General features: G+C 43.7%; 1 protein-coding gene across 2 annotated transcripts in view; it reads right to left on the bottom strand.

The window, feature by feature from the left end:
- Window positions 1–2,355: 2,355 nt before the first annotated feature.
- Window positions 2,356–26,388, bottom strand: part of LOC135504678 (metabotropic glutamate receptor 7-like) — a 137,838-nt gene continuing 113,805 nt past the window's right edge. Inside the window, exons 7-10 of one of the 2 annotated variants that reach the window (XM_064923454.1) lie at window positions 25,951–26,090; window positions 20,267–21,202; window positions 6,663–6,915; window positions 2,356–3,716 (exon numbers count right to left, since the gene is read on the bottom strand). In XM_064923454.1, the coding sequence (XP_064779526.1) occupies window positions 3,667–3,716; window positions 6,663–6,915; window positions 20,267–21,202; window positions 25,951–26,090 (1,379 nt within the window). In that variant the 3' untranslated portion in view covers window positions 2,356–3,666. The remainder of the gene's footprint in view (window positions 3,717–6,662; window positions 6,916–20,266; window positions 21,203–25,950; window positions 26,091–26,388) is intronic. The other variant, XM_064923455.1, reaches the window with a different exon arrangement.

The following is a 26,388-nucleotide window of genomic DNA, read 5'->3' as shown; positions in this document are numbered from 1 at the left end:
GGAGGTTATGTTTCCCGTTACAGTTCCCCCGGTCTGTACGGGACAGAGCGTTTCCCTGGAGCCCGGGACACGTGGAACGGAAATGGCCCGGTTTGCCGCAATATAGACAGCGTCGCTCCCTCATCCGGCGGTCTCTCTCAGCCTGGGAGATGCGTCCAATCTGCATGGGTTCCGATGGAGCCAGCGAGGATAAAGGTGGGGACTCGGAGCTGGGACTGATAGGGGCTAGAGGTCTACGGTTGAGTTCTCTCTCAGACGCTGGTCAATGCGTGAGGCCAACTTGATCAGGGACTCGAGATTGTCCGGTGGTTCCCGAGTGGCCAGTTCATCTTGGATAGTGTCGGAAAGGCCTTTCAGAAAGCACACCGTGAGCGCCTCGTTGTTCCAGCCACTTGCTGCTGCCACCGTGCGGAACTGGATGGCATAGTCCGTCACGCTGCGCCAACCTTGGTGGAGAGTCAGGAGCTGTTTGGCTGAGTCAGAACCACTGCTTGGGCCTTGAAACACTCGTTTGAATTCCTCAGCAAAGGCAGAGTAGCTGGCACAGCAGGAACTAAGGGCATCCCACACAGCAGTAGCCCAGGCCAGGGCTTTTTCCGACAGCAGGGTGATGATATAAGCGATCTTAGACCGGTCGGTGGGAAACGACGAGGGTTGTAGCTCAAAGGAGAGAGAACATTGGGTGAGAAACCCTTTACAAGCACTTGGATCACCTGAGAACCGTTGGGGAGGTGGAAGACGAGGTTCAGCCAGGGGGTTAACTGCCATTGGTACGTGAATCTGAGGTACTGGGACGGGAACTGTTGCCGGGGTAAGACGATCAGATAGTTGCTTAATGGAAGTCAGCATCTCCGACAGAAGATGACAATGTCTAGCCATTAAGGCCTCTTGCTGAACCAGGGCGGCTTCGTGGCGTTGGACAGTCTCCTGGTGGTGGGACAGCATGGCAAAAAGGTCCTGGGAACTGGTTCATTTTTGGCTCTGTGTTTCTGTCAGGACCCGGTTACGAACCTGGGTCTCCGGAGTGAGAAACAGTCACCTAACCAACTGAGCCACGAATAGTCAGCAGAACCCAGAAGATGAGGCAGACACAGCAGTACTTAAGACGGTGTATTTAATAAAGTAAAAAGGAGAAGTCCTTAAATACAAAAATGGCAAATCCAAAAGGTGGTAGGAATAGCACAAAAAAGCCTCAAGAGATACTCAAAAACAAAAACAGAATTCCACAAGAGCATCCACCGGAATCGACAAGAATACACAGAACACTAGGGCTGGGTGCTAACATACATACACAGAGCACAGAACTGAGGGAAACTAAGGGTTTAAATACAATCAGGGGAAACGAGGCACAGGTGCAAATAAAAATGGGGAACAAGGGAAAAAACATAAGGTCAAAAAGCACAATGGGGGCATCTAGTGACCAAAACCCAGAACAACCCTGGCCAAATCCTGACACTGAATCAGTCTTTAGAATGTTGTTTACATATATCTTGAATAACGTTCCAACCGGAGAATTAAAATTACTTCAGATGACCGGTGGAACGCATGTCCCTCCCCTGTGAACGCGCACGGTGAAAGAATGTTCAACTCGTGGCACTGGTGACTATTTCCTGTGTCATTTGACTCCCCTTCACATTAGAGTCATCAGACAAAGTTCTATTGACTGCTGAAATCTAGTGGAAGGCGTAGGAAGTGAAAACTCTGCCACCCCCAGAAAAAATACAAACAGAAAGTAGAATTTCTCAGGTTTCTGCCTGCAATATGAGTTCTTTTATACTCACAGACATATTTCAAACAGTTTTAGAAACTTCAGAGTGTTTCCTATCCAATACTAATAATAATATGCATATATTAGCAACTGAGACTGAAGAGCGGGCCGTTTACAATGGACACCTTTTCATCCAAGCTACTCCATACTGCCCCTGCAGCCATAAAAAGTTAATTCAGAAAGGACATATCATAGATGTTATACTGAAAAGTAGACATTCATTATTCCTTGTCCTCAGTTTTCTCCACAGAACAAAGCAACAAGGTGTAATTTATAACCCCCCACCATAGCCTGTGGTTGACCAATTAAAAGTCCTTGATGTAAAATTGGGCAAATGGCCAAATAGATATATCCTGCCTCAGGATCTAAGTACAGACGATTCAGACCAGTGAAAACGTGGCACACGTAGCTATGAGTCCAGGACTGACATTCCTACACAGGTTCTAAACAGATGTTGAAATGAAAACAACTATTTCCATTGATAATTCCCTGTTGACTGTTAGTACTCTCTTAACCTTTAGTCCTCTCTTGACCTTTAGTCCTCTCTTGACCTTTACTCCTCTGCGTTGTGTATTTATCTTCAAAATATTCTTACAATGAAAACTAAATAAGAGCGCTTAAATATCACCTGTACCAGCACGCGTAAAACTAACGTCTGACAATCGAGGTGACAGGTGCAACACGTTCTGCCCAACGAGGATGGTCCCAATCAGTATGGGTCCACATCTAAACAGAACCAAGCAAATATTGACGAACACAAACACACACATACTCACACATGCACACACACAAATAATGATTGAATAATCATTGTTTGATTGTATAAAAGATAACAAAATTATTTTATTACATGTTGATAATTGGACAGACAACATCACAGCATACTTGCATGAATGTTTCAATATTAATGTTTTTTGCCCCACACCATTGATAATTAAACACAATGTACTCTGTACAAAACTATATAAATCAAACATGCTTGCAGATGCAGAGGGGTCCATTTTAATAACAGATTAAAGCCATATTCTCTTGTGAATCAGGTAATTTATTTAAAAGAAATGAATAAACGGCAGAATGATGGTTAACATCATAGCCATTTTAAGAATGAATTGATCTTTTTTTGTTTTACATCAAATAGAAAAGACAAACATTGGCACATGCAAAGTGAACACTTTGTGCTGCTTTTTCCTTACCATCCAAAGCCAATCAAACATAGACTGGATATATTTTTTTGTTGTCATCCAAACACGAAAATACTCTCAGATATTTACAAAAAAATATAGATACATTGCCCGTCACTCTGACATAGTTATTTGTGTTAAAAATAGCTGATTTGAGTTGATTTCATAAAACAAAATGCATGTGACAGAGCTTGCTAATTAAAGTTATTCAATCAAAATTCAACATAATGTTATGTCAGAAAAAATGAAAGATCAGGCACACGGAACTAAGAAGAAACCTCACTTAACTTAAAAACAAACCATGAGCACTGCAAGAGAATATGACTTTAATGGATATTGCAAAATAATTTTAATTTTAAAACTGTTGAAATAAACTGTTCAGACATTTTTTTCAGCGACACCTGTATCACAGAGGTCGTTCACTCACTGTTAACGGAAAACCCTACAGAGAGGTTCCAGGGTCTGGTTCTAGAACAGAACGGACCAGGGCCCAGTTACCATCTTACAGCTGTGTTTGTATCTTCATCATTCATTCACTCCTGATGTCAAATATCTCCATCCCTCCGTTTTCCCTTTCCCCCTGCCATCCTCCTCTTCAGAAGACACAAATGATGAAAGTTGACACCAACCACAGTCCTGGAGTGCATAGGTAGGTAGTGTCCCTGTCCCGGTATTCTCTTCCTGTGATCCGGACATGGAGAATTCCCCGGGAACCCATCAGATCCTGAGGTTGTTGTAACTCACATATGTTTTCTTCGTAGCTTGACCTGAGAAGCGAGGTAGGTCAAAGATTATAATGGCATCCAACAGCGCAACAAATTACAGTACAATAAGCAATGCACAAACATACATAAAATAAGATATTCACATGCATAATATATAAATACCCTCCAACTCTATCATACATTCATGCAAGTGAACATACAGTGTTCACAATCATTGCACAATAGCTGCCTGTTTTAGTGCATTGTCACTTCAGCAGCACGACTGAGTCAAACTCTGGTTTCTATTTTCAGATACTAACCAGCAAAATAAAAACACACACACAAACACCACACAAGTGGTCACCTAACAAACGCTACAAAAGTGATGTGATCCCAGTCTCTATATTGCCATGGAAACGGGCCAGACTGTTGCCGAGAATCAAGGTAGGTACTGTTGTGTACTGTGCTTGACTCCACACATGCAGTGTTATCGCTCATGCCTAGCGGAGAAGGTCGATGCACATTGCGCTTCTTAAAGCAGAGACATACTGTAGCTTTGTAAACTCCTCTTTTTAATGCTGTAAATGTTGCCATGGTGAACTCCTATGGGATGTGCAATTAGAGTCTTACCACCTCCTGACAGTATTATTTTGTAGTCCTGGTCATTGACTATGATGAATAAAACATGTGTACAATATATTTTTGCAGTTAGCCCATAAGCAGGCTTAGCTGTATGTGTGTGCGGTTGGTATAAAAAATTGCGTGTGTGTGTGTGGCACGCATGCATACATATGTGTGTGATATGCTGTATGTAGATATCTACATATCTCTTTGACCTTCCAAAACATAGTGCAGTGTATTCAGCTCACTGGAAACTCCTGACTATTTCTCCATGTTTCTCAGCCTCTCTCTTCTCGGTCTCGGTTGGGTGATAATTCCCTTTTCATGGTATTGATTGGTCATCATACCAAAATTGACGTAAAAATCTTAAATTTATCCACACTGCCAATAATCACTACGGGGACAGTGAAGATACATGTCCAATATCTCAAAATTACAGGGCAAATACTCACTTCTCTGCAAGGGATAATCATAGAGATATTAAGACTCATATCAATAGTGATGTACTGTAGAATAATCAAAGCTACTAATGCTCTTACTTAATAACTCTAAATCATTATGAGTCAGATCAGTCAGAGGTGATCCCTCCTGAAAGGCACTATTTGGCGCTGTGACGGTTACAGGGGCTGACGGACAGTCTCCAGGGGCCAGGGAGCTGCAGTTCAAGTTTTGGGGCGGTCATGCGCATACATTTGCCATTAATAAATGTAATTTTCACTGCTGCTAAAATAAAAGGGCGATGGGAGGAGAGAGATGGGGCGAGGAGAGGGGAGGCAATAAGAAGTGTGTGTAGGGGAGAAAGAAGGTGAGAGATGCACAGAGCAGATGACACAGTGTACATTTGGGAGTGCCTCTCGGAGATGAGCTCCATCCGTGCTCCGCCAACATCCTGCTTGGGATGCGCTGCAATGACAGCTGTCGGCCCCCTACACAGTGTGTTTGCTCCACGAGCCACATGTGTCACTGGCAAGGAGACGATGTTACCCTCCTGACGCAGGCTCTCTCTCTCTCTCTCTCTCTCTCTCTCTCTCTCTCACTCACACAATTACACACATACACACACACTCCAGCTCATTACACATATGACAATGAACATCACAGGGCATTTGGAGAAATTTCCATGTAAAGCTGTCATATCAGAGCTGTAATTGAGAGAGAGGCACACCTGTGGATACCATGTGTGGTGTGTAAGGTTGCAAAATTCCTGAAAGGATTGAAGGATTCCTGGAATCAGGAGGGAATAAGCATTGGTGTGTGCCATGTGATTGGTAGAGATATAGGGCCAACGGGAACTGTGTTATTACCATGGCCTGTCAATAATTTCTTGATTTAGTCTAGAAAAATAAGACAAGCATGTAGCACATATAGGGGCAATATACAGTGAGTGTACACCTGGTTACCAGGAACACCTGGTCTTTCCATGACATAGACTGACCAGGTAAAAGCTATGATCCCTTATTGATGTCACACTTAAATCTGTGTAGACCAGTTAAATAAGGATTTTTAAGCCTTGAGACAATTGAGCCATGGATTGTGTATGTGTGCCATTCAGCGAGTGAATGGGAAAGACAAAAGTTTTAAATCCCTTTGAACGAGGTATAGGTGCCAGGAGCACTGGTTTGAGTGTGTCAATAACTTCAACGCTGCTGGGTTTTTCACGCTCAACAGTGTGTATGAAGTGTGTATGAAGATTGGTCCACCACCCAAAGGACATCCAGCCAACTTGACGAATGTAGGCTGTTCTGAGGGCAAACGGAAGTGCAAATCAATATTATTTTATACTCAGTGTAAATTAGAGATTCATTAATCCTGCCCATCACAGGTGTAATATCAATGTCTTAATCCCCACCAGTCATGTTGGTCTCTGCATTTTAACATTATGATATTATCATAATTCACATCATCAAGCTCACTTCACCACACAAACAGTGGTGTCAACGACATTCAACCGGTGTTATAGATAATCGTTCCTCATTACTAGTCTTTAACACAGACCTCCTGTGCTCTTAGCTACCAGCTACACTAAAGCAAAGGGCCTATTAATGTCAATCTACAGGAAAGGCCCTCATATTGGTTAAGCAGTGAAATACGAATGGAATAGCATGCTCCCGTGTGCACTTCCTGAACTTTTGGATGAATTTATCTCTGTCTGATAGCATATTACCTAATTCTCGGCACAGTGGGCTCTGCTATGTGACTGACTCATAGTGAGCAGGGATCTTACTCCTCTTGGTATGTGTCATGGGATGTCACAAACCATGAAGTTACATGTAAACAGCAACTAGGAATATAAATCATTCAATTGTGCTGCTACTTAAACTACTGGAGATACTATGCAGCCAAATGTTGTTGTTAAAGAATAAGTTCATTGCCATTTGCATGACTCACTCATGGGGTCGGTGGGTGGGTTTTCACACAGCTCAGATTTGGCCTCTCCGTTGGGCCTCTTGCTGGGCTTCACAGAGAGACGGGAGAACATGGTGGCGGCAGTGACCACAGCCTTGAAGCTCCTCTTCCTCTTCTGCACGTTAAGCTCTGGGTGGAAGATGATGATGTATACCTTGGGCATGTAGAGCATCCCGAGAGCTACAGAGGCACTGAGGTTCATAGAGATGGTGAGGGTAGTCGTCTGGATGTACAGCTGTGGAGGAGGGGAGGGGGAAAGTGGGGTGAGGGGGGTGAGAGAGAGAGAGAGAGAGAGAGAGAGAGAGAGAGAGAGAGAAAGGAGGGAAAAGGGGGTGAGAGAGAGAGAAGCCACACTAGTTAGAATATATTCTCACGCAGTAAAACTCCCCATAAACCTTATCAAGCACTCACCCAGCCTTATATACAGGTTGGTCTTGATGTATGGATGAGGGAGAGAGGGATGAGGGAGAGAGGCAAGAGCGAAACCATAGTCATACCACTGCCGAAAAATTGGCCTTATCTCGAGTAAAGCAAAAAGCACCACACATTTACTTATTGTTCATTTCTCCATTGGTGGTTCTATGTTTGCGTTCTGATGCTGTGGGGGAAAAGATACCACTTGTACTCCAACCATTCGTACTCCTGTCGTATTTATGAGGCACTTACTATCCATAGTGTATATAGCAGCAGTAACTGAGCAGTTGTCTGTGCCTTAATTGGCATGATTCACTCATTGCCTCTCCACTGCAGCACACACACACACACACACACACGATAACATACGCACTATACATACACATGGATTTTTAGTAGGAATGTGGTAGTGGTGGAGTGTGTTGTGAAATCTGTGAATGTATTGTAATGTTTTTAAAATTTTGTAAACTGCCTTAATTTTGCTGGATCCCAGGAAGAGTAGCTACTGCTTTGGCAGCAGCTAATGGGGATCCATAATAAATACAAATACAAATACACTGCGATAGCTGATGTATATTGAGCTTTTTGGCTCAAAATGGTGGGTGCTATATGCTCTTATACGACTTCCTTCCTTCACCTTACTCTTTGGAGACGATTGACCAGAAATAACTAATTTAACTCCATCTAGCACCTTCAGATTAGTGACTTGGACTTGCCCAGGTCTGACTGATGTATTTAACTGTACATTTAAAGGTCCAATGCAGCCATTTCTATCTCATAATCCAATACCTTCTAGGTAACAATTAAGTAATGTGATTTAATGTGATTGTTTTCAATAAAAATTATCACAAAGAAACAAAAATAGCTTCTTAGCAAAAAGCTATTTCTCATACAATAATTTTGCTAGGACTGTCTGGGAGCATTCCAGAGGGACATCAGAGACTGTAACGTTCTTTGCTTCACGGAAACATGGCTCACTGGAGAGACGCTATCGGAGTCGGTGCAGCCAGCTGGTTTCTCCACGCATCGCGCCGACAGAAACAAACATCTTTCTGGTAAGAAGAGGGGCGGGGGCGTATGCCTTATGGCTAACGAGACGTGGTGTGGTCACAAAAACATACAGGAACTCAAATCCTTCTGTTCACCTGATTTAGAATTCCTCACAATCAAATGTCGACCGCATTATCTACCAAGGGAATTCTCTTCGATTATAATCACAGCAGTATATTTTCCCCCCCAAGCAGACACATCGATGGCCCTGAACAAACTTTATTTGACTCTTTGCAAACTGGAATCCATACATCCTGAGGCTGCAGTCATTGTAGCTGGGGATTTTAACAAGGCTAATCTGAAAACAAGACTCCCTAAATTGTATCAGCATATCGATTGCGCAACCAGGGCTGGCAAAATCTTGGATCATTGTTATTCTAACTTCCACAATGCATATAAGGCCCTGCCCCGCCCTCCTTTCGGAAAAGCTGACCACGACTCCATTTTGCTGATCCCTGCCTACAGACAGAAACTAAAACAAGAAGCTCCCACGCTGAGGTCTGTCCAACGCTGGTCCAACCAAGCTGATTCCACACTCCAAGACTGCTTCCATCACGTGGACTGGGATATGTTTCGTATTGCGTCAGACAACAACATTGACGAATACGCTAATTTGGTGTGCGAGTTCATTAGAATGTGTGTTGAAGATGTCGTTCCCATAGCAACGATTAAAAAACATTCCCTAACCAGAAACAGTGGATTGATGGCAGCATTCGCGTGAAACTGAAAGCGCGAACCACTGCTTTTAATCAGGGCAAGGTGACTGGTAACATGACCAAATACAAACAGTGCAGCTATTCCCTCCGCAAGGCTATCAAACAAGCTAAGCGTCAGTATAGAGACAAAGTAGAATCTCAATTCAAAGGCTCAGACACAAGAGGTATGTGGCAGGGTCTACAGTCAATCACGGACTACAAGAAGAAAACCAGCCCAGTCACGGACCAGGATGTCTTGCTCCCAGGCAGACTAAATAACTTTTTTGCCCGCTTTGAGGACAATTCAGTGCCACTGACACGGCCTGCAACGAAAACATGCACACTCTCCTTCACTGCAGCCGAGGTGAGTAAAACATTTAAACTTGTTAACCCTCGCAAGGCTGCAGGCCCAGACGGCATCCCCAGCCGCGCCCTCAGAGCATGCGCAGACCAGCTGGCTGGTGTGTTTACGGACATATTCAATCAATCCCTATACCAGTCTGCTGTTCCCACATGCTTCAAGAGGGCCACCATTGTTTCTGTTCCCAAGAAAGCTAAGGTAACTGAGCTAAACGACAACCGCCCCATAGCACTCACTTCCGTCATCATGAAGTGCTTTGAGAGACTAGTCAAGGACCATATCACCTCCACCCTACCTGACATCCTAGACCCACTCCAATTTGCTTACCGCCCAAATAGGTCCACAGATGATGCAATCTCAACCACACTGCACACTGCCCTAACCCATCTGGACAAGAGGAATACCTATGTGAGAATGCTGTTCATCGAATACAGCTCGGCATTTAACACCATAGTACCCTCCAAGCTCGTCATCAAGCTCGAGACCCTGGGTCTCGACCCCGCCCTGTGCAACTGGGTACTGGACTTCCTGACGGGCCGCCCCCAGGTGGTGAGGGTAGGCAACAACATCTCCACCCCGCTAATCCTCAACACTGGGGCCCCACAAGGGTGCGTTCTGAGCCCTCTCCTGCACTCTCTGTTCACCCACGACTGCGTGGCCACGCACGCCTCCAACTCAATCATCAAGTTTGCGGACGACACAACAGTGGTAGGCTTGATTACCAACAATGACGAGACGGCCTACAGGGAGGAGGTGAGGGCCCTCGGAGTGACACTCAACGTCAACAAAACTAAGGAGATGATTGTGGACTTCAGGAAACAGCAGAGGGAACACCCCCCTATCCACATCGATGGAACAGTAGTGGAGAGGGTAGTAAGTTTTAAGTTCCTCGGCATACACATCACAGACAAAGTGAATTGGTCCACTCACACAGACAGCATCGTGAAGAAGGCGCAGCAGCGCCTCTTCAACCTCAGGAGGCTGAAGAAATGCGGCTTGTCACCAAAAGCACCCACAAACTTCTACAGATGCACAATCATGAGCATCCTGGCGGGCTGTATCACCGACTGGTACGGCAACTGCTCTGCCCACAACCGTAAGGCTCTCCAGAGGGTAGTGAGGTCTGCACAACACATCACCGGGGGCAAACTACCTGCCCTCCAGGACATCTACACCACCCGATGTTACAGGAAGGCCATAAAGATCATCAAGGACAACAACCACCCGAGCCACTGCCTGTTCACCCCGCTTTCATCCAGAAAGTGAGGTCAGTACAGGTGCATCAAAGTTGGGACCGAGAGACTGAAAAACAGCTTCTATCTCAAGGCCATCAGACTGTTAAACAGCAACCACTAACATTGAGTGGCTGCTGCCAACACACTGACTCAACTCCAGCCACTTTAATAATGGGAATTGATGGGAAATGATGTAAAATACAGTGTCTTGCGAAAGTATTCGGCCCCCTTGAACTTTGCGACCTTTTGCCACATTTCAGGCTTCAAACATAAAGATATAAAACTGTATTTTTTGTGAAGAATCAACAACAAGTGGGACACAATGTGCAAAATTATTCAGCCCCCTTAAGTTAATACTTTGTAGCGCCATCTTTTGCTGCGATTACAGCTGTAAGTTGCTTGGGGTATGTCTCTATCAGTTTTGCACATCGAGAGACTGAATTTTTTTCCAATTCCTCCTTGAAAAACAGCTCAAGCTCAGTGAGGTTGGATGGAGAGCATTTGTGAACAGCAGTTTTCAGTTCTTTCCACAGATTCTCGATTGGATTCAGGTCTGGACTTTGACTTGGCCATTCTAACACCTGTATATGTTCATTTTTGAACCATTCCATTGTAGATTTTGCTTTATGTTTTGGATCATTGTCTTGTTGGAAGACAAATCTCCGTCCCAGTCTCAGGTCTTTTGCAGACTCCATCAGGTTTTCTTCCAGAATGGTCCTGTATTTGACTCCATCCATCTTCCCATCAATTTTAACCATCTTCCCTGTCCCTGCTGAAGAAAAGCAGGCCCAAACCATGATGCTGCCACCACCATGTTTGACAGTGGGTATGGTGTGTTCAGGGTTATGGGCTGTGTTGCTTTTACGCCAAAAATAACGTTTTGCATTGTTGCCAAAAAGTTCAATTTTGGTTTCATCTGACCAGAGCACCTTCTTCCACATGTTTGGTGTGTCTCCCAGGTGGCTTGTGGCAAACTTTAAACAACACTTTTTATGGATATCTTTAAGAAATGGCTTTCTTCTTGCCACTCTTCCATAAAGGCCAGATTTGTGCAATATACTACTGATTGTTGTCCTATGGACAGAGTCTCCCACCTCAGCTGTAGATCTCTGCAGTTCATCCAGAGTGATCATGGGCCTCTTCGCTGCATCTCTGATCAGTCTTCTCCTTGTATGAGCTGAAAGTTTAGAGGGACGGCCAGGTCTTGGTAGATTTGCAGTGGTCTGATACTCCATCCATGTCAATATTATCGCTTGCACAGTGCTCCTTGGGATGTTTAAAGCTTGGGAAATATTTTTGTATCCAAATCCGGCTTTAAACTTCTTCACAACAGTATCTCGGACCTGCCTGGTGTGTTCCTTGTTCTTCATGATGCTCTCTGCGCTTTTAACGGACCTCTGAGACTATCACAGCGCAGGTGCATTTATACGGAGACTTGATTACACACAGGTGGATTGTATTTATCATCATTAGTCATTTAGGTCAACATTGGATCATTCAGAGATCCTCACTGAACTTCTGGAGAGAGTTTGCTGCACTGAAAGTAAAGGGGCTGAATAATTTTGCAAGCCCAATTTTTCAGTTTTTAATTTGTTAAAAAAGTTTGAAATATCCAATAAATGTCGTTCCACTTCATGATTGTGTCCCACTTGTTGTTGATTCTTAAATACCGTTTTATATCTTTATGTTTGAAGCCTGAAATGTGGCAAAAGGTCGCAAAGTTCAAGGGGGCCAAATACTTTCGCAAGGCACTGTATATCACTAGCCACTTTAAACAATGCTACCTAATATATTGTTTACATACCCTACATTATTCATCTCATATGTATACGTATATACTGTACTCTATATCATCTACTGCATCTTTATGTAATACATGTATCACTAGCCACTTTAACTATGCCACTTTGTTTACATACTCATCTCATATGTATATACTGTACTCGATACCATCTACTGTATCTTGCCTATGCTGCTCTGTACCATCACTCATTCATATATCTTTATGTACATATTCTTTATCCCCTTACACTTGTGTGTATAAGACATTAGTTTTGGAATTGTTTAGTTAGATTACTTGTTGGTTATTACTGCATTTTCGGAACTAGAAGCACAAGCATTTCGCTACACTCGCATTAACATCTGCTAACCATGTGTATGTGACAAATAAAATTGGATTTGATTTGATTTTAAACACTATTTGTTACTGGTCTATTAACTTATACTGCCTGGTTATGTCGTCAGGCAGTCCAAAACCCCACCCATGGAAAACAACCTGATATTGCAGGTGGTCTTTTCATAATTTTCAAAATTTCACAGTATTATTCCAACCTCAGTGTGGAAATAAGCTCCTCAAAAAAGAAACGTCCTCTCACTGTCAACTGCGTTTATTTTCAGCTAACTTAACATGTGTAAATATATTAAAGAGATTTGACAACTGAGACATAAACTGAACAGGTTCCACAGACATGTGACTAACATAAATGGAATAATGTGTCCCTGAACAAAGGGGGGTCAAAATCAAAACTAACAGTCAGTATCTGGTGTGGCCACCAGCTGCATTAAGTGCTGCAGTGCATCTCCTCCTCATCGACTGCACCACACCTGCCAGTTCTTGCTGTGAGATGTTACCCCACTCTTCCACCAAGGCACCTGCAAGTTCCAGGACATTTCTGGGGGAGAATGGCCCTCGCCCTCACGCTTTGATCCAACCGGTCCCAGGCGTGCTCAATGGGATTGAGATCAAGGCTCTTTGCTGGCCATGGCAGAACACTGACATTCCTGTCTTACAGGAAATCACGCACATAACGAGCAGTATGGCTGGTGGATTAGTCATGCTGGAAGGTCATGTCAGGATGAGCCTGCAGGAAGGGTACCACATGAGGGAGGAGGATGTCTTCACTGTAAACGCAGAGCGTTGACATTTCCTGCAATGACAACAAGCTCAGTCCGATGATGCTGTGACACACCGCCCCAGACAATGACGGACGCTCCACCTCCAAATCGATCCCGCTCCAGAGTACAGGCCTAGGTGTAACGCTCATTCCTTCGACGATAAACGTGAATCTGACCATCACCCCTAGTGAGAAAAAACCTGCAACTCGTCAGTAAAGAGCACTTTTTGCCAGTCCTGTCTGGTCCAGCGATGGTAGGTTTTTGCCCATAGGCGACGTTGCTGCCGGTGATGTCTGGTGAGGACCTGCCTTACAACAGGCCTACAAGCCCTCAGTCCAGCCTCTCTCAGCCTATTGCGGACAGTCTGAGCACTGATGGAGGGATTGTGTGTTCCCGGTGTAACTCGGGCAATTGTTGTTGCCATCCTGTACCTGTCACGCAGGTGTGATGTTCAGATGTACCGATCCTGTGCAGGTGATGTTACACAATTTCTGCCACTGCGAGGATGATCGGCTGTCCATCCTGTCTCCCTATAGCGCTGTCTTAGGCATCTCACAGTACGGACATTGCAATTTATTGCCCTGGCCACATCTGCAGTCCTCATGCCTCCTTGCAGCATGCCTAAGGCATGTTCACACAGATGCGCAGGGACCCTGGGCATCTTTCTTTTGGTGTTTTTCAGAGTCAGTAGAAAAGCCTCTTCAGTGTCCTAAGTTTTCATAACTGTGACCTTAATTGCCTACCGTCTGTAAGCTGTTAGTGTCTTAACGACTGTTCCACAGGTGCATGTTCATTAATTGTTTATGGTTCATTGAACAAGCATGGGAAACAGTGTTTAAAGCCTTTACAATGAAGATCTGTGAAGTTATTTGGATTTTTACGAATGATCTTTGAACGACATGGTACTGAAAAAGGGACGTTTCTTTTTTTGCTGAGTTGATATATAAAACACAGAAAAAACATGATTTTGACTGCACAGCCCCTTTAAGAAGATTAAGCTACATAAACACATATTAGGCTTGCTGTTTTCAAGCAACAGTCAAAGACCAAAGACATGTACTGTAGTGGGCGGTTTAGTATTATTTCGCAAAATCATCACATTGCTCATGTTTATCAGAATTGTAGAAAGACCACTAGGTGCTTTTATCTTTTTTTTTTTTTACTTACGTAACACCATTTATACTTACATTTTTAAACACTCTGGGCTATATCTTGGGTTTGTTCTGAATTATGTAACAATATTCTTAAAAGGCAATCATCTTTCAATCAGCCATGTAGTTCACAGACCCACAAGAGGTCCTTCAAGAGTCTTAGATTAGGCTGAAACACATTAGAGGGCGTATCTCTGTGTTTGAAGTCCACCAAAAGCTACTCAAAACTGAGCTATGACACTTGAAAGAGTGAAATGCCACTCTTGTACAGTTGTAAAGGTCTGCATGGTAGAACAACTCTGAATCGGTTGGAGAGAAAATGTCACCATTTGCATAGTGCCATAATAATGCCTTGCACACAATCTACAGAGAGACATTTACATGCCAGTCATGCCATCTGATCTCCGCAACTCATTCAAATACCAATATCATCGACATGCCAATAGCTTCTAGTATTGCCTCTCCTCTTGCTCTCTCTCCCTCGTTCACACTGTTTATCTCTCTCTCCTCTCTCCTTTGCACACGCTCTCCCTCTCGATCTTTCCCCTTTCTCTCTCTCCACCCTCGTTCTCTCCATCTCTCTACGGAGAAACATCAGAGCGAGAGATCTGGCTCACCATGCATTAATAACCATATGAATACCATGATGCTCATATCAAGCTCTTCTCAGCGTGTGCCTTTCCGCACCAGTGTAAACAGGAGAGAATGGAATTCTGGATTGCTGTCAATTTACAGCGCTTGTGATTGTTTTTATAATATCTCATCACCAGAGGATCTCCACCCCTCGCTATGCTTCCATGTTTGGCATCCATAGCAAGACCACCACCATCACCACCACATAGTTTGGTCAAAGCTACTAAAACACTGCTAAAATAATATTGTAATGAGATTATCTACTGCAATGCTGACCATACCAAAATAGATTTATTGACTATGTAAGAGACTAGATTTTTATACTGTACTGTAGCCCGCAAGAAGTGTAAGAGTCATACACATACAGACGCATGCATGCACATGCACAAACGAGCACACACGCACATACATGCACGCACGCACACAGTCACGCACACACGTTAACACAATTTTGGTCATTAGCTGTCCTAGCTGCACAGACAGGGTTTTTCAGAGTGCGTCAGTGGGAGCTTGACCCAAATTCGCATTCCCTCTCAGCCACCACATGAATGTTTAGCTTGTCACAGAGCATTTATAATGAATTCCTGTTGCTTTAACATAAATAAACACATGAATTAAATTTCACAACTGCTTGGCAACTCTCTATTTATAGCTGCAGTAGTGATTTATTAAGATTCAGGAATCAAATGATTGAGCCTGAGTTTTACCATCTCAATCACGAGCATTGCCAAATGCCAACATCCAGATAACAGGAAACCAAACCACCAACCGTCTTCTATCTACCCAGACAAAAAACTGATGAAAGGTTTTTAGATAATTATATCCACTAGGGATGTACTTACAGAACAGGCAATTTTGTCTACTATAAAATGTGGATTATAAATGCACACAGCGATAAAGACACCTTTCAGAAAAGTGACAATTAGGACGCTCTCCTGCCCTGGTGGAGAAAGCCTTCAATAATGGATCTAGGGGATTTGCATTCTCCTCTCATCTACCTGCAAGTCTCTTGTTGTTTTGGGTGGCCTACTTTCCCAGCCTGGCTCAGCTTAGCCAGTTCAGGAAGAAGTGTGTCTGCGTGCTGCTCTGGGGACCCGCTTCTCCCGAACTGCTTATGAATGGGCTTCTCATAAACTATCTAATTGGATGTCACTCACCTGCTGCAAATGTCCATGCCTGGGCTGGGCTGGTGTAGATGTACTCAGTTTATTATATCCTTTAAGGTTACCCTCTTGGCCTGGTGCTTTCTTGTTAAAAAGATATCCCCCCTTTCAGAAGACGTTCTCAATCTCTAACCACTAAAATAAGGATGAGGCTTAACTTAATGCCCCTGGTTCCCGCAGTTCTCCTTCTGTTGATTGTAAAGCTTTGGTGAGCATTGCATGTTGTTTGAGGTTCCAGATGTGGAATCCCAGGCAGACACAGTCAGTAGGCATTCAGAGTATCAATTCAGGAAGGCAGAGCGCCTTGACAAAAAAAATGTCAAGTCGAACTCTTATCAAATAAAGTTATTTGCTGAAATACAAGCGGATTGGGAGATGCAACTGCAGAAGATGTTATTTTTCCGCCCCCTTAAAAGTTAAAGGAGGAAATACTTCTTGCCAGACATATTTAACCCCAGGAAATCTAACTTGGCAGCTCGACTTTAAGAAGTTCAGATAAGCACAAGTGCCATCTTACAAGACTAAGTGTTTGTAAGACATGTGTTGAGGTATAAAAGTTTGGTTTAACAGGAGTTTCCCTTTCCGGGTGTGGTTAACTCTTATGGAAGTTTCTATACTTTCAGGGAAAAGTTTGGTTGTGTGATGTTTGATGTCAGGAGTCAAAACAGAGTTCTTCACAAAGGTGGTTTTCACTTACAAATGTAATGAATGATACACAGAGATCACTTAGAGATTCTTGAAACATTCAAATAAAATAGGTAAACCTGGAACCTGATCACTCCAGAATGTTTTACATTGTTGTTAAAAAACAGCTGACAATGGCAGTAATACCCACATCTTCCAATGTTATTTGCGTCTTTGCATTAATTAAACACAGGTACACATGTTTATTACAGAATTATTCACAATCCCTTACATGTACAGTGCATTCGGAAAGTATTCAGACCCCTTGACTTTTTCCACATTTTGTTACATTACAGACCTATTCTACATTTTTTTACTTTTCAATCTACACACAATACCCTATAATGACAAAGAGAATACAGGTTTTTATACATTTTTTTGCAAATGTATTAAATATTAAAACAGAAATACCTTATTTACATAAGTATTCAGACCCTTTGATATGAGACTCAACATGAAGCTCAGGTGCATCCTGTTTCCATTGATCATCCTTGAGATGTTTCTACAACCTGTTTGGAGTCCACCTGTGGTAAATTCAATTGATTAGACATGATTTTGAAAGGCACACACCTGTCAATATAAGAGCCCAGAGTTAACATTGAATGTCAGATCATAACCAAGCTAGAGGTCAAAGGAATTGTCCAAAGAGCTCCGAGACAGGATTGTGTCGAGGCACAGACCTGGGGATGGGTACCAAACATTTATGCAGCATTGTAGGTCCGCAAGAACACAGTTGCCTCATTCATAAATTGAAAAGGTTTGGAACCACGAAGGTTCTTCATAGAGCTGGCCGCCCGGCCAAACTGAGCAATCGGGAGAGAAAGGCCTGAAGGACAACAATCTCTGCATCACGCCTTTATGGGAGAGGCGCCAGGCGGGAGCCTCTCCTCAGTAAAAGTCACATGATAGCCCGAGAACACCTGGCACCATCCCTACAGTGAAGCATGGTGGTGGCAGCATCATGCTGTGGGGATGATTTTCAGTGTCAGGGACTGGGAGACTCGTCAGGATCGTGGGAAAGATGAGTGGAGCAAAGTACAGAGGGATCCTCTCTGTACTCCTGCTCCAGAGTGCTCAGGACCTTAGGGGCGAAGGTTCACCTTCCAACAGAATAATGACCCTAAGCACACAACCAAAGCAATGCAGGAGTGGCTTCTGTACAAGTCTCTGAATGTCCTTGAGTAGCCCATCCAAAGCCCGATCCAAAATCTCTGGAGAGGCCTGAAAATAGCTGTGCAGCGACGCTCCCCATCCAACCTGACAGAGTTTTAGAGGATCTACAGAGAAGAATGGGAGAAAATCCCCAAATACAGGTGTGCCAAGCTTGTAGCTTCATACCCAAGAAGACTCTCAGCTGTAATCGCTGCCAAAGGTGCTTCAACAAAGTACTGAGTAAACGGTCTGAATACTTATGTAAATGTCATATATCTGTTTTAAATTTGTATAAATTTGAAAACATTTCTTAAAGCCTGTTTATGCTTAGTCATTATGGGGTATTGCATGCAGATTGATGAAGAAAAACAAACAATTTAATCTATTTTAGAATAAGGTTGTAACCTAACAAACTGTGGAAAAAGTCAAGGGTCCTGAATACTTTCCGAATGCACTCTAGTTCTACTCCAAAAGTTATGTACTATTGGATTATTCCCCATTCCTAGTGAGTGGAAGGCAGCGGAACATGAAACAAGTTGGATTTGGAAGCTGGTGATTCTCAGTCATTAGCCTGTATGCTGACTGATGAGTGGCTGACTGAGCGAATGCAGGTGTAGAGGGGGGCAAAGACCGCTGTGTGATATTTTGTTGCCGTGTGTACATGGCTTCACACAACATGGGCTTGGCACGGAGCTGTAGAGAATTCAGTCAATACGCAATAGAACTTTAGCTGTGCGATGAAAGCAAGATACAATAACATAAGGTCAACTGGATATCACAATCTTAGGCTCAATATTAGGAGTTGCCTGGTATCGTATTGCCACCATGTTGCGACACATCTTTAGATAATCGGAGTCCCTGAATGTTTAAGATAAATCTAAATCAAACGGGGCCTTTTCAGTCGTAAGCAACAAGTGCAAGGTCATTTTGAGATAAGGACCCTGGTCAAATACAGCAAACAATCCCTGTCCGCAAAGCAAACACACAAAGATATGTACATGTACACACACACACACACACACACACACACACACACACACACACACACACACACACACACACACACACACACACACACACACACACACACACACACACACACACACACACACACACAACACAAACACTTAAGGGGTAATGGAGGGGTCCCTGTAAACACCACTCCTCCCTATCTGCTGAAGGCCACAGGAGTGGGCCTACAAATAACCTTGCATCAAGAGGCTAGCACTTTCTTTGTGGCTTAGGAGTATGTAAGACGATAGCCAGTGTTCTGTAAGAGTTAACTGCATGAAGATAGATAAACACGTTACAGGCTCTCTAGTCACTGGGCGTAACATAATGAACTCCTAATCGCTTCTGAGAGTGTAATTTATCTATGAAATCAGAGGCAAATTGATAAGGAAAATAATATTGTGATCTCTCTCTTTCCGTAGCCTAGCAGGAAGGATATTGAACAGTGTGGCTCTTTTAAAAGGTTAGGAGTAACACTTTCCTGTCGACATCGATATTCTGTCAGTGGAAAACATCCACTCAGCTACATCATGTACACAAGGCCTGCCAAGCATCACACGAAACTCATGAATAGAACAGATAAATGTGTCTGTATTCTGACCAATACTGTTCAGATAAGCAATGACTAGCATAGGGGGTCAGGAGTAACTGCTGATGTCAAGTGCATTTCTAAAGTGCACCTTGTCAAGGAATGGAATGTCTTGAGTCAGACGACTTATCCCCTTTTTCTTCTCCTCCTCCATCTCCTCTTCCTCCACAGGATGCATAAGGCATAATAGTGTTGAGCCCCAGGCGTGAGAGCTAAGATAATTACGACCCCTCTCTTTTCCATGCTCTCCTCAGGCATCTCACAGCATTCATCTTCTTAGAATGCCCCCCTCCCCGTTACAATGCCTATTTACGTCTCCTGCGGTCCCTGTGTGGGTTTTTTATGCACATCTAAGCCATGTGAATTTGAAATCAAAAGAAAATGAGTCTTGAACACACACAGCCACTGTGTGTGTGTGTGTTTTCGTATGTGTGTGTCTGTTTTTGCATCTCTATGTGTGTGTCAGTGTCAGTGTGTGTGTTTGTATGAGATAAAACACAGGCTGGAAGGAGCGGAAGCAGCGCAGGCGGAGGGAGGGAGAGGGATGACTCACCTTCTCTGCAGATTGGGCCGTGCCAAAGAAGATGGGGATGAAGGCCAGCCACACAATACATGTGGTGTACATGGTGAAGCCGATGGGCTTGGCCTCGTTGAAGTCCTCTGGCACGTCCCGGGTTTTGATGGCATAGATGGTACATGTGACCATCAGAAGGATGCTGTAGCCCAGCGAACAGATCATCTGCAGGTCCGTGATGTCACACTTCAGCACGCCACGCGCCAGGTTAGGGTTCATGGTCTTTTGCTCGTCGTAGTCGATGACTGTGTTGGGCGGGTCCACGGCGAACCAGATGAGCACGCCCAGCAGCTGCAGGCAGATGAGGGAGGAGGTGATAGCGATCTGGGAGGTGGGGCTGATGAAACGTGGGGCGGTCACCGTCTGCTTGCCCTGCTCAAAGATCCGGTAGATGCGGTTGGTCTTGGTGAGCAGTGCGGCGTAGCTGATGCTCATCCCCAGGCCCAAGAAGATTCTCCGGAAGGAGCACACGCCCACATCGGGCTTGGCGATCATCAGGAAGGTGATGATGTAGCACAGGAATATGCCCGTCAGCAGCACATAGCTCAGCTCGCGGCCCGATGCCCGCACAATAGGTGTGTCGTTGTAGCGTACGAACGTTGCCATGACGAAGATGGTGGCGATGATGCCCAGGATGGCAAGGAAGACGGGAATGACTGCCCAGGGGGAGTGCCACTCCAGCTTGACGATGGGGATAGGTTGGCAGGTCGTCCGGTTTGGGTCAGGCCTCATGTCGTAGGAGCACAGGCGGCACAAGGTCTCATCGTATTGGTACTGGTAGCCATCACACAGCTCACAGTGCCAGCAGCATGGCATGCCCTTTACCCTCTTCTTCCTCTCACCTGTCTTACAGGGCAGACTGCACACAGAGATAGGGACACCCGGCTCCCCTACTGGCCACTGCATCTCCTCGAGCTGAGAGAAAGAGAGAGGACACAGGCCATGGGGTGAGAGGGAGATAAGCAGTGGAGGTAGCACTTCAGATAAGAGGGCTAGTCGATAGGGATGAAGCGGTTTACATCTACCTGACAGGCAAATGGGCCTGGACTTGGTGTGTGCATACAGGATGAGGTACATGTCTTGTGTCACACCATGTCTTACTGGCTAACTCGCTACTACTGCAGCAAGCACAATACTCTAAATTACACTTAATATAACCTCCACTGAGTTGTTGCAGTGGAGAATAAAATAAATATATCAATTCTTTTTCATATTTCCAATCATAAGACTGCTAAGAATAACAAAAATAAGCCAATATGCTTTCAAGTGTCCTATTCCGTATTCAAAAGTAATTGATATCACCATGGAGACAGCACTTGCATTTTTATTAAATAAAATTAAAAGAGAGAAACAATGAAATAAAGAGTGCAGAAGCCAGAGAGGTATGAAAAATGGGATTAGTTTAGGAGAATCAGATTTACCACCTTAAAAATTTCAATTTTAAAGGGGGAATTTCTCTTCAAAATTGATATATTGTCACAAAGATGTGGAGTCGACTACAGAGAGAATATATAGAAGGTTACTGAATTACATAAAAGATACTGAGCCTCAACACTCTTGTGGATTTCTTTGACGACAATGTTAGTTTAATCTTAAAGTCAGACTTGAGGTTAAACCTTAAAGTCAGTACAAGTCATCTATCATGATGACGCCGGAGGGGATGGCTGCTGTTTTATTGGCTCTTAAAACCTTTTTTGGACATCATTTTCACTTTTGGATGAATAGCGTGCCCAGAGTAAACTGCCTCCTACTCTGTCCCAGATGCTAATATATGCATATTATTATTAGTATTGCATAGAAAACACTCTGAAGTTTCTAAAACTGTTTGAATGATGTCTGTGAGTATAACAGAACTCATATGGCAGGTGAAAACCTGAGAAAAATCCACCCAGGAAGTGGGAAATCTGAGGTTGTAGTTTTTCAAAGCTTGGCCTACCAAATACACAGTGTCTATGGAGTCAAGTTGCACGTCCTGCGGCTTCCACTAGACGTCAACCGTCTTTAGAAACTTGTTTGAGGATTCTACTATAAAGGAGGGGCTCATGAGACCTGTTTGAGTCAGTGGTCTGGCAGAGTGCCTTGGTCTCATTATGCGTGGTCACGAGAGAGTTCGCTCTCGTTCCAGGGCTTTTCTTCAGACATAGGAATTCTCCGGTTGGAACGTTATTGACGATTTATGTTAAAAAGATCCTAAAGATTGATTCCATACATCGTTTGACTTGTTTCTGCGACCTGTAACGGAACTTTTCGAGTTTTTGTCTGGACGAAGTGCTCGCGTCTCATGAAGATGGATTACTGGGCTGAACACGCTAACAACAAGTGGCTATTTGGACATAAATGATGGACTTTATGGAACAAATCAGTCATTTATTGTCGAACTGGGATTCCTGGGAGTGCCTTCTGATGAAGATCATCAAAGGTAAGTGAATATTTATAGTGTTATTTCTAACTTCTGTTGACTCCAACATGGCGGATATTTCTCTGGCTGGATTGGGCTCTGAGCGCAGTTCTCAGATTATGCTTTTTCCGTAAAGTTTTTTTGAAATCTGACACAGCGGTTGTATTAACCAACTGTACTAATTTGTTTGTTTTTTCGCATCACTTGTAACTTATTTTGTACATAATGTTGCTGCTACCGTCTCTTATGACGAAAAGAGATTCTGGACATCAGACCAGCGATTACTCACCTCGAACTGGATGAAGAATTTTTCTTTAATGAGTCAGACGGGAAGGATATACTCCAAACACCGAACAGGACCCCATCCCCGTCATTTGCTGGAGAAAGAAACTGAGATTTCGATGAAAGAGATCGGGGTGCCTTGTGAGGATCAGATGACGAGTGGCTAACCTGCCTTTGCAATCAGTACTGTTACCTAACGTTCAATCCCTGGAAAATAAATGGGACGAACTGAAAGCACGTATATCTTACCAACGGGACATTAAAAACTGTAATATCTTATGTTTTAACGAGTCGTGGCTGACGAACGATATTAATGACATACAGCTGGCGGGTTATACACTCTTTTGGCAGGATAGAACAGCAGCCTCTGGTAACGGGGCGAGAGCCTATGCATATTTGTAAACAACAGCTTGTGCACGATATCTAAGGAAGTCTCAAGGTTTTTCTCGCCTAAGGTAGAGTATCTCATGATACGCGGTAGACCACACTATCTACCTAGAGTGTTTTCATCTGTATTTTTCGTAGCTGTCTACATACAACCACAGACCGATGCTGGTACTAAAACTGCACTCAATGAGCTGTATACCACCAAAAGAAAACAGGAAAACACTATAATCCAGAGGCGGCGTTCCTAGCGGCCGGGGACTTTAACGCAGGGAAGCTTAAATCAGTTTGACCTATTTTATATCAGCACGTCAAATGTGCAACCAGAGTGGAAAAAACTCTAGACCACCTTTACTCCACACACAGAGACGCGTACAAAGCTCTCCCTCGCCCTTTCATTTGGCAAATTCCTGATTTCAAGCAAAAATTAAAGAAGGAAGCACCAGTGACTCGGTCAATAAAAATGTGGTCAGATGAAGCGGATGCTAAACTACAGGACTGTTTTGATAGCACAGACTGGAATATGTTCCCGGGATTCAATGGAGGACCCGAGCACACCCCCATTGTCTTCAACCAGGGATGTAGTGGAGCAGGTGGAGAGCTTCAAGTTCCTTGGCGTCCACATCACCAATAAACTAATATGGTCCAAGCACACCAAGACAGTCGTGAAGACTGAAAAGACTGAAAAAAGACTGAAAAGATTTGGCATGATTCCTCAGAACCAAAAGATTTTACAGCTGCACCATCGAGAGCATCCTAACGGGCTGCATCACTGCTTGGTATGGCAACTGTTCGGCCTCCGAACGCAAGGCACTACAGAGGGTAGTGCGAATGGCCCAGTACATCACTGGGGCCAAGCTTCCTGCCGACCAGGACCTCTATACCAGGCGATGTCAGAGGAAGGACCTCAAAGACTCCAGCCACCCTAGTCATAGACTGTTCTCTCTGCTACCGCACGGCAAGCAGCACCGGAGCGCCAGTCTAGGTCCAAGAGGCTTCTAAACAGCTTCTACCCACAAGCCATAAGACTCCTGAACATCTAATGAAATTGCTACCCAGACTATTTGCATTGCCCCCTCCCCCCTTCTACGATGCTGCTACTCTATGTTATTATCTATACATAGTCACTTTAATAACTCTACTAACATGTACATATTACCTCAATTACCTCGACACCGTTGCCACCTCACATTGACTCTGTACTGGTACTCCCTGTATATAGCCCCGATATTGTTATTTACTGCTGCTCTATAATTATTTGGTACCCTCATCTCTTACTTTTTGGGGGGTATTTCTAAAAAAAATGCATTGTTGGTTAAGGGCTTGTAAGTAATCATTTGACTGTAAGGTCTACACCTGTTGTATTCGGCGCATGTGACAAATACTTTTTGATTTGAAGTCATCTTGAAGAACTCTTTGTCATCCCACATCACAACTTGTATAATTTTCCCCATGTCTCTGGCTCCCAAAAACCAATGATTATGTAAATTTCTCTGATAATAATCACATTAAAGTCTGTCCTGAGGCTTTAAGATATTACACAACCAAAAAATACCTTAGTGCAAGCCAGAACCTACAACGACTACAGTGTGTGAGTATTCCTGTACATGCTGCTCTCTCATGTCCTGCAGCTCACATGTACCTGCATGACAAATGTGTTGTTTCAACGCTGTCTCAGTGGATTGTGATCTGCTATCAGTTATCTGTGCAGGGGCTGTGATTTGTTACGTGGACAATGTTACTCCCTGGAACAGTTCCTGATTAAACACTGACTCTCCGGCTGGAAACAGTAATGAGACCAACACCACTGTTGCTATGGAGACCACAAAGCAAGATTTGTCACCTTGGACTGATACGGATAATTAATTTTTTGGGGAGGAGGGTTGGTTTGTTGGGTTTGTTGTTGTCAGGGAGGATTTAAGCCACTTTTAGACACATTTTGATGCAGCTCTTCATCAGAGATGACATAATCAATCTGTCTCCTCAATATTTCTTGACAAACATATTTCATTAGACAGGTGTCAGTCTTATTCCGTCATGGACAACTTATCGTTGTCTTGCCAAAAAGCAACAGCAACATTCTCAGGACTACAGGCTAATTCCTCAATTTGATTTGACATTGCTCTTCCTAAACAAGTTGTGTACTAATTAGTGGCCAATCACCATTTTCTCAAGTGCCTCGTTTGAACTTACATTTCTCTGATAAAAAGGAAAAAGTCTCTGCACACTTTCAGTCTGATGCAAATTGCTTTAAATAGTAGCTGAGCTTTCAGCCAGTCGACCTTCATCAGAGCATTCATCAAAGCATGCTCTGATGAAAGTCGACTGACTGAAAGCTTTGATACTATTTAAAGAAATGTGCATTTGACTGGAAGTGTGCATCGATTTTTTCCTGTTTTGCATTCTGCCTCCAGAACCTTCAAAAATCAGCTTTGGTTGTGTGGTAGATTCGGCCTATTATCCACTTACATTTTCCAAAATGAATTAAATGTATCTCTATTGATCATAAATATAATCAAATAAGGCCATTATAAGTATGCTAAGGATTCTTGGACCACGTGTCCTTGGTCCCAGACAAGATTACAGGCCTTAAACTTACCCTGAGTTGGAGTGTCTCCACCCACTGTCCGATGGGCCTGTACTCAGGAACACTGGAGTTGGTCATCTGGAACTGGAACAGGTCGTAGCGTCCCGGGGCGTCACCATTTTTATTAAACATAACCGACGTGCCTGCACTACCTGCAGGAAGACAGAAGGAAGGAGAAATTGAAAATTAATGTGTTAGTTTTTATATTGAGTACATATTTGCAAATAAATGAATTACACATGCCCTTTTTATTTTAAGATTCAACCATTAAAGGCCTGTGGTTGGTTGGGCCAACAGTACATAAACCCCTGTGAGAGAAACATTGACATTTAACCTAGTGTCCCTTGTTCTGTCGTTTACAAGCTATAAACGGCTGTGTGGACATCGAGGGCCACAGGGTGTGCTCATGTGCTAATGGCCTATTCATAATGACCATGACTCATATCCTGT

This window comes from Oncorhynchus masou, chromosome 18 (assembly GCF_036934945.1).
Source record: "Oncorhynchus masou masou isolate Uvic2021 chromosome 18, UVic_Omas_1.1, whole genome shotgun sequence".
Taxonomy (NCBI): domain Eukaryota; kingdom Metazoa; phylum Chordata; class Actinopteri; order Salmoniformes; family Salmonidae; genus Oncorhynchus; species Oncorhynchus masou.
The sequence above is the reverse complement of the archived record's forward strand: the minus strand, read 5'-3'. Positions and strand labels throughout refer to the sequence as shown.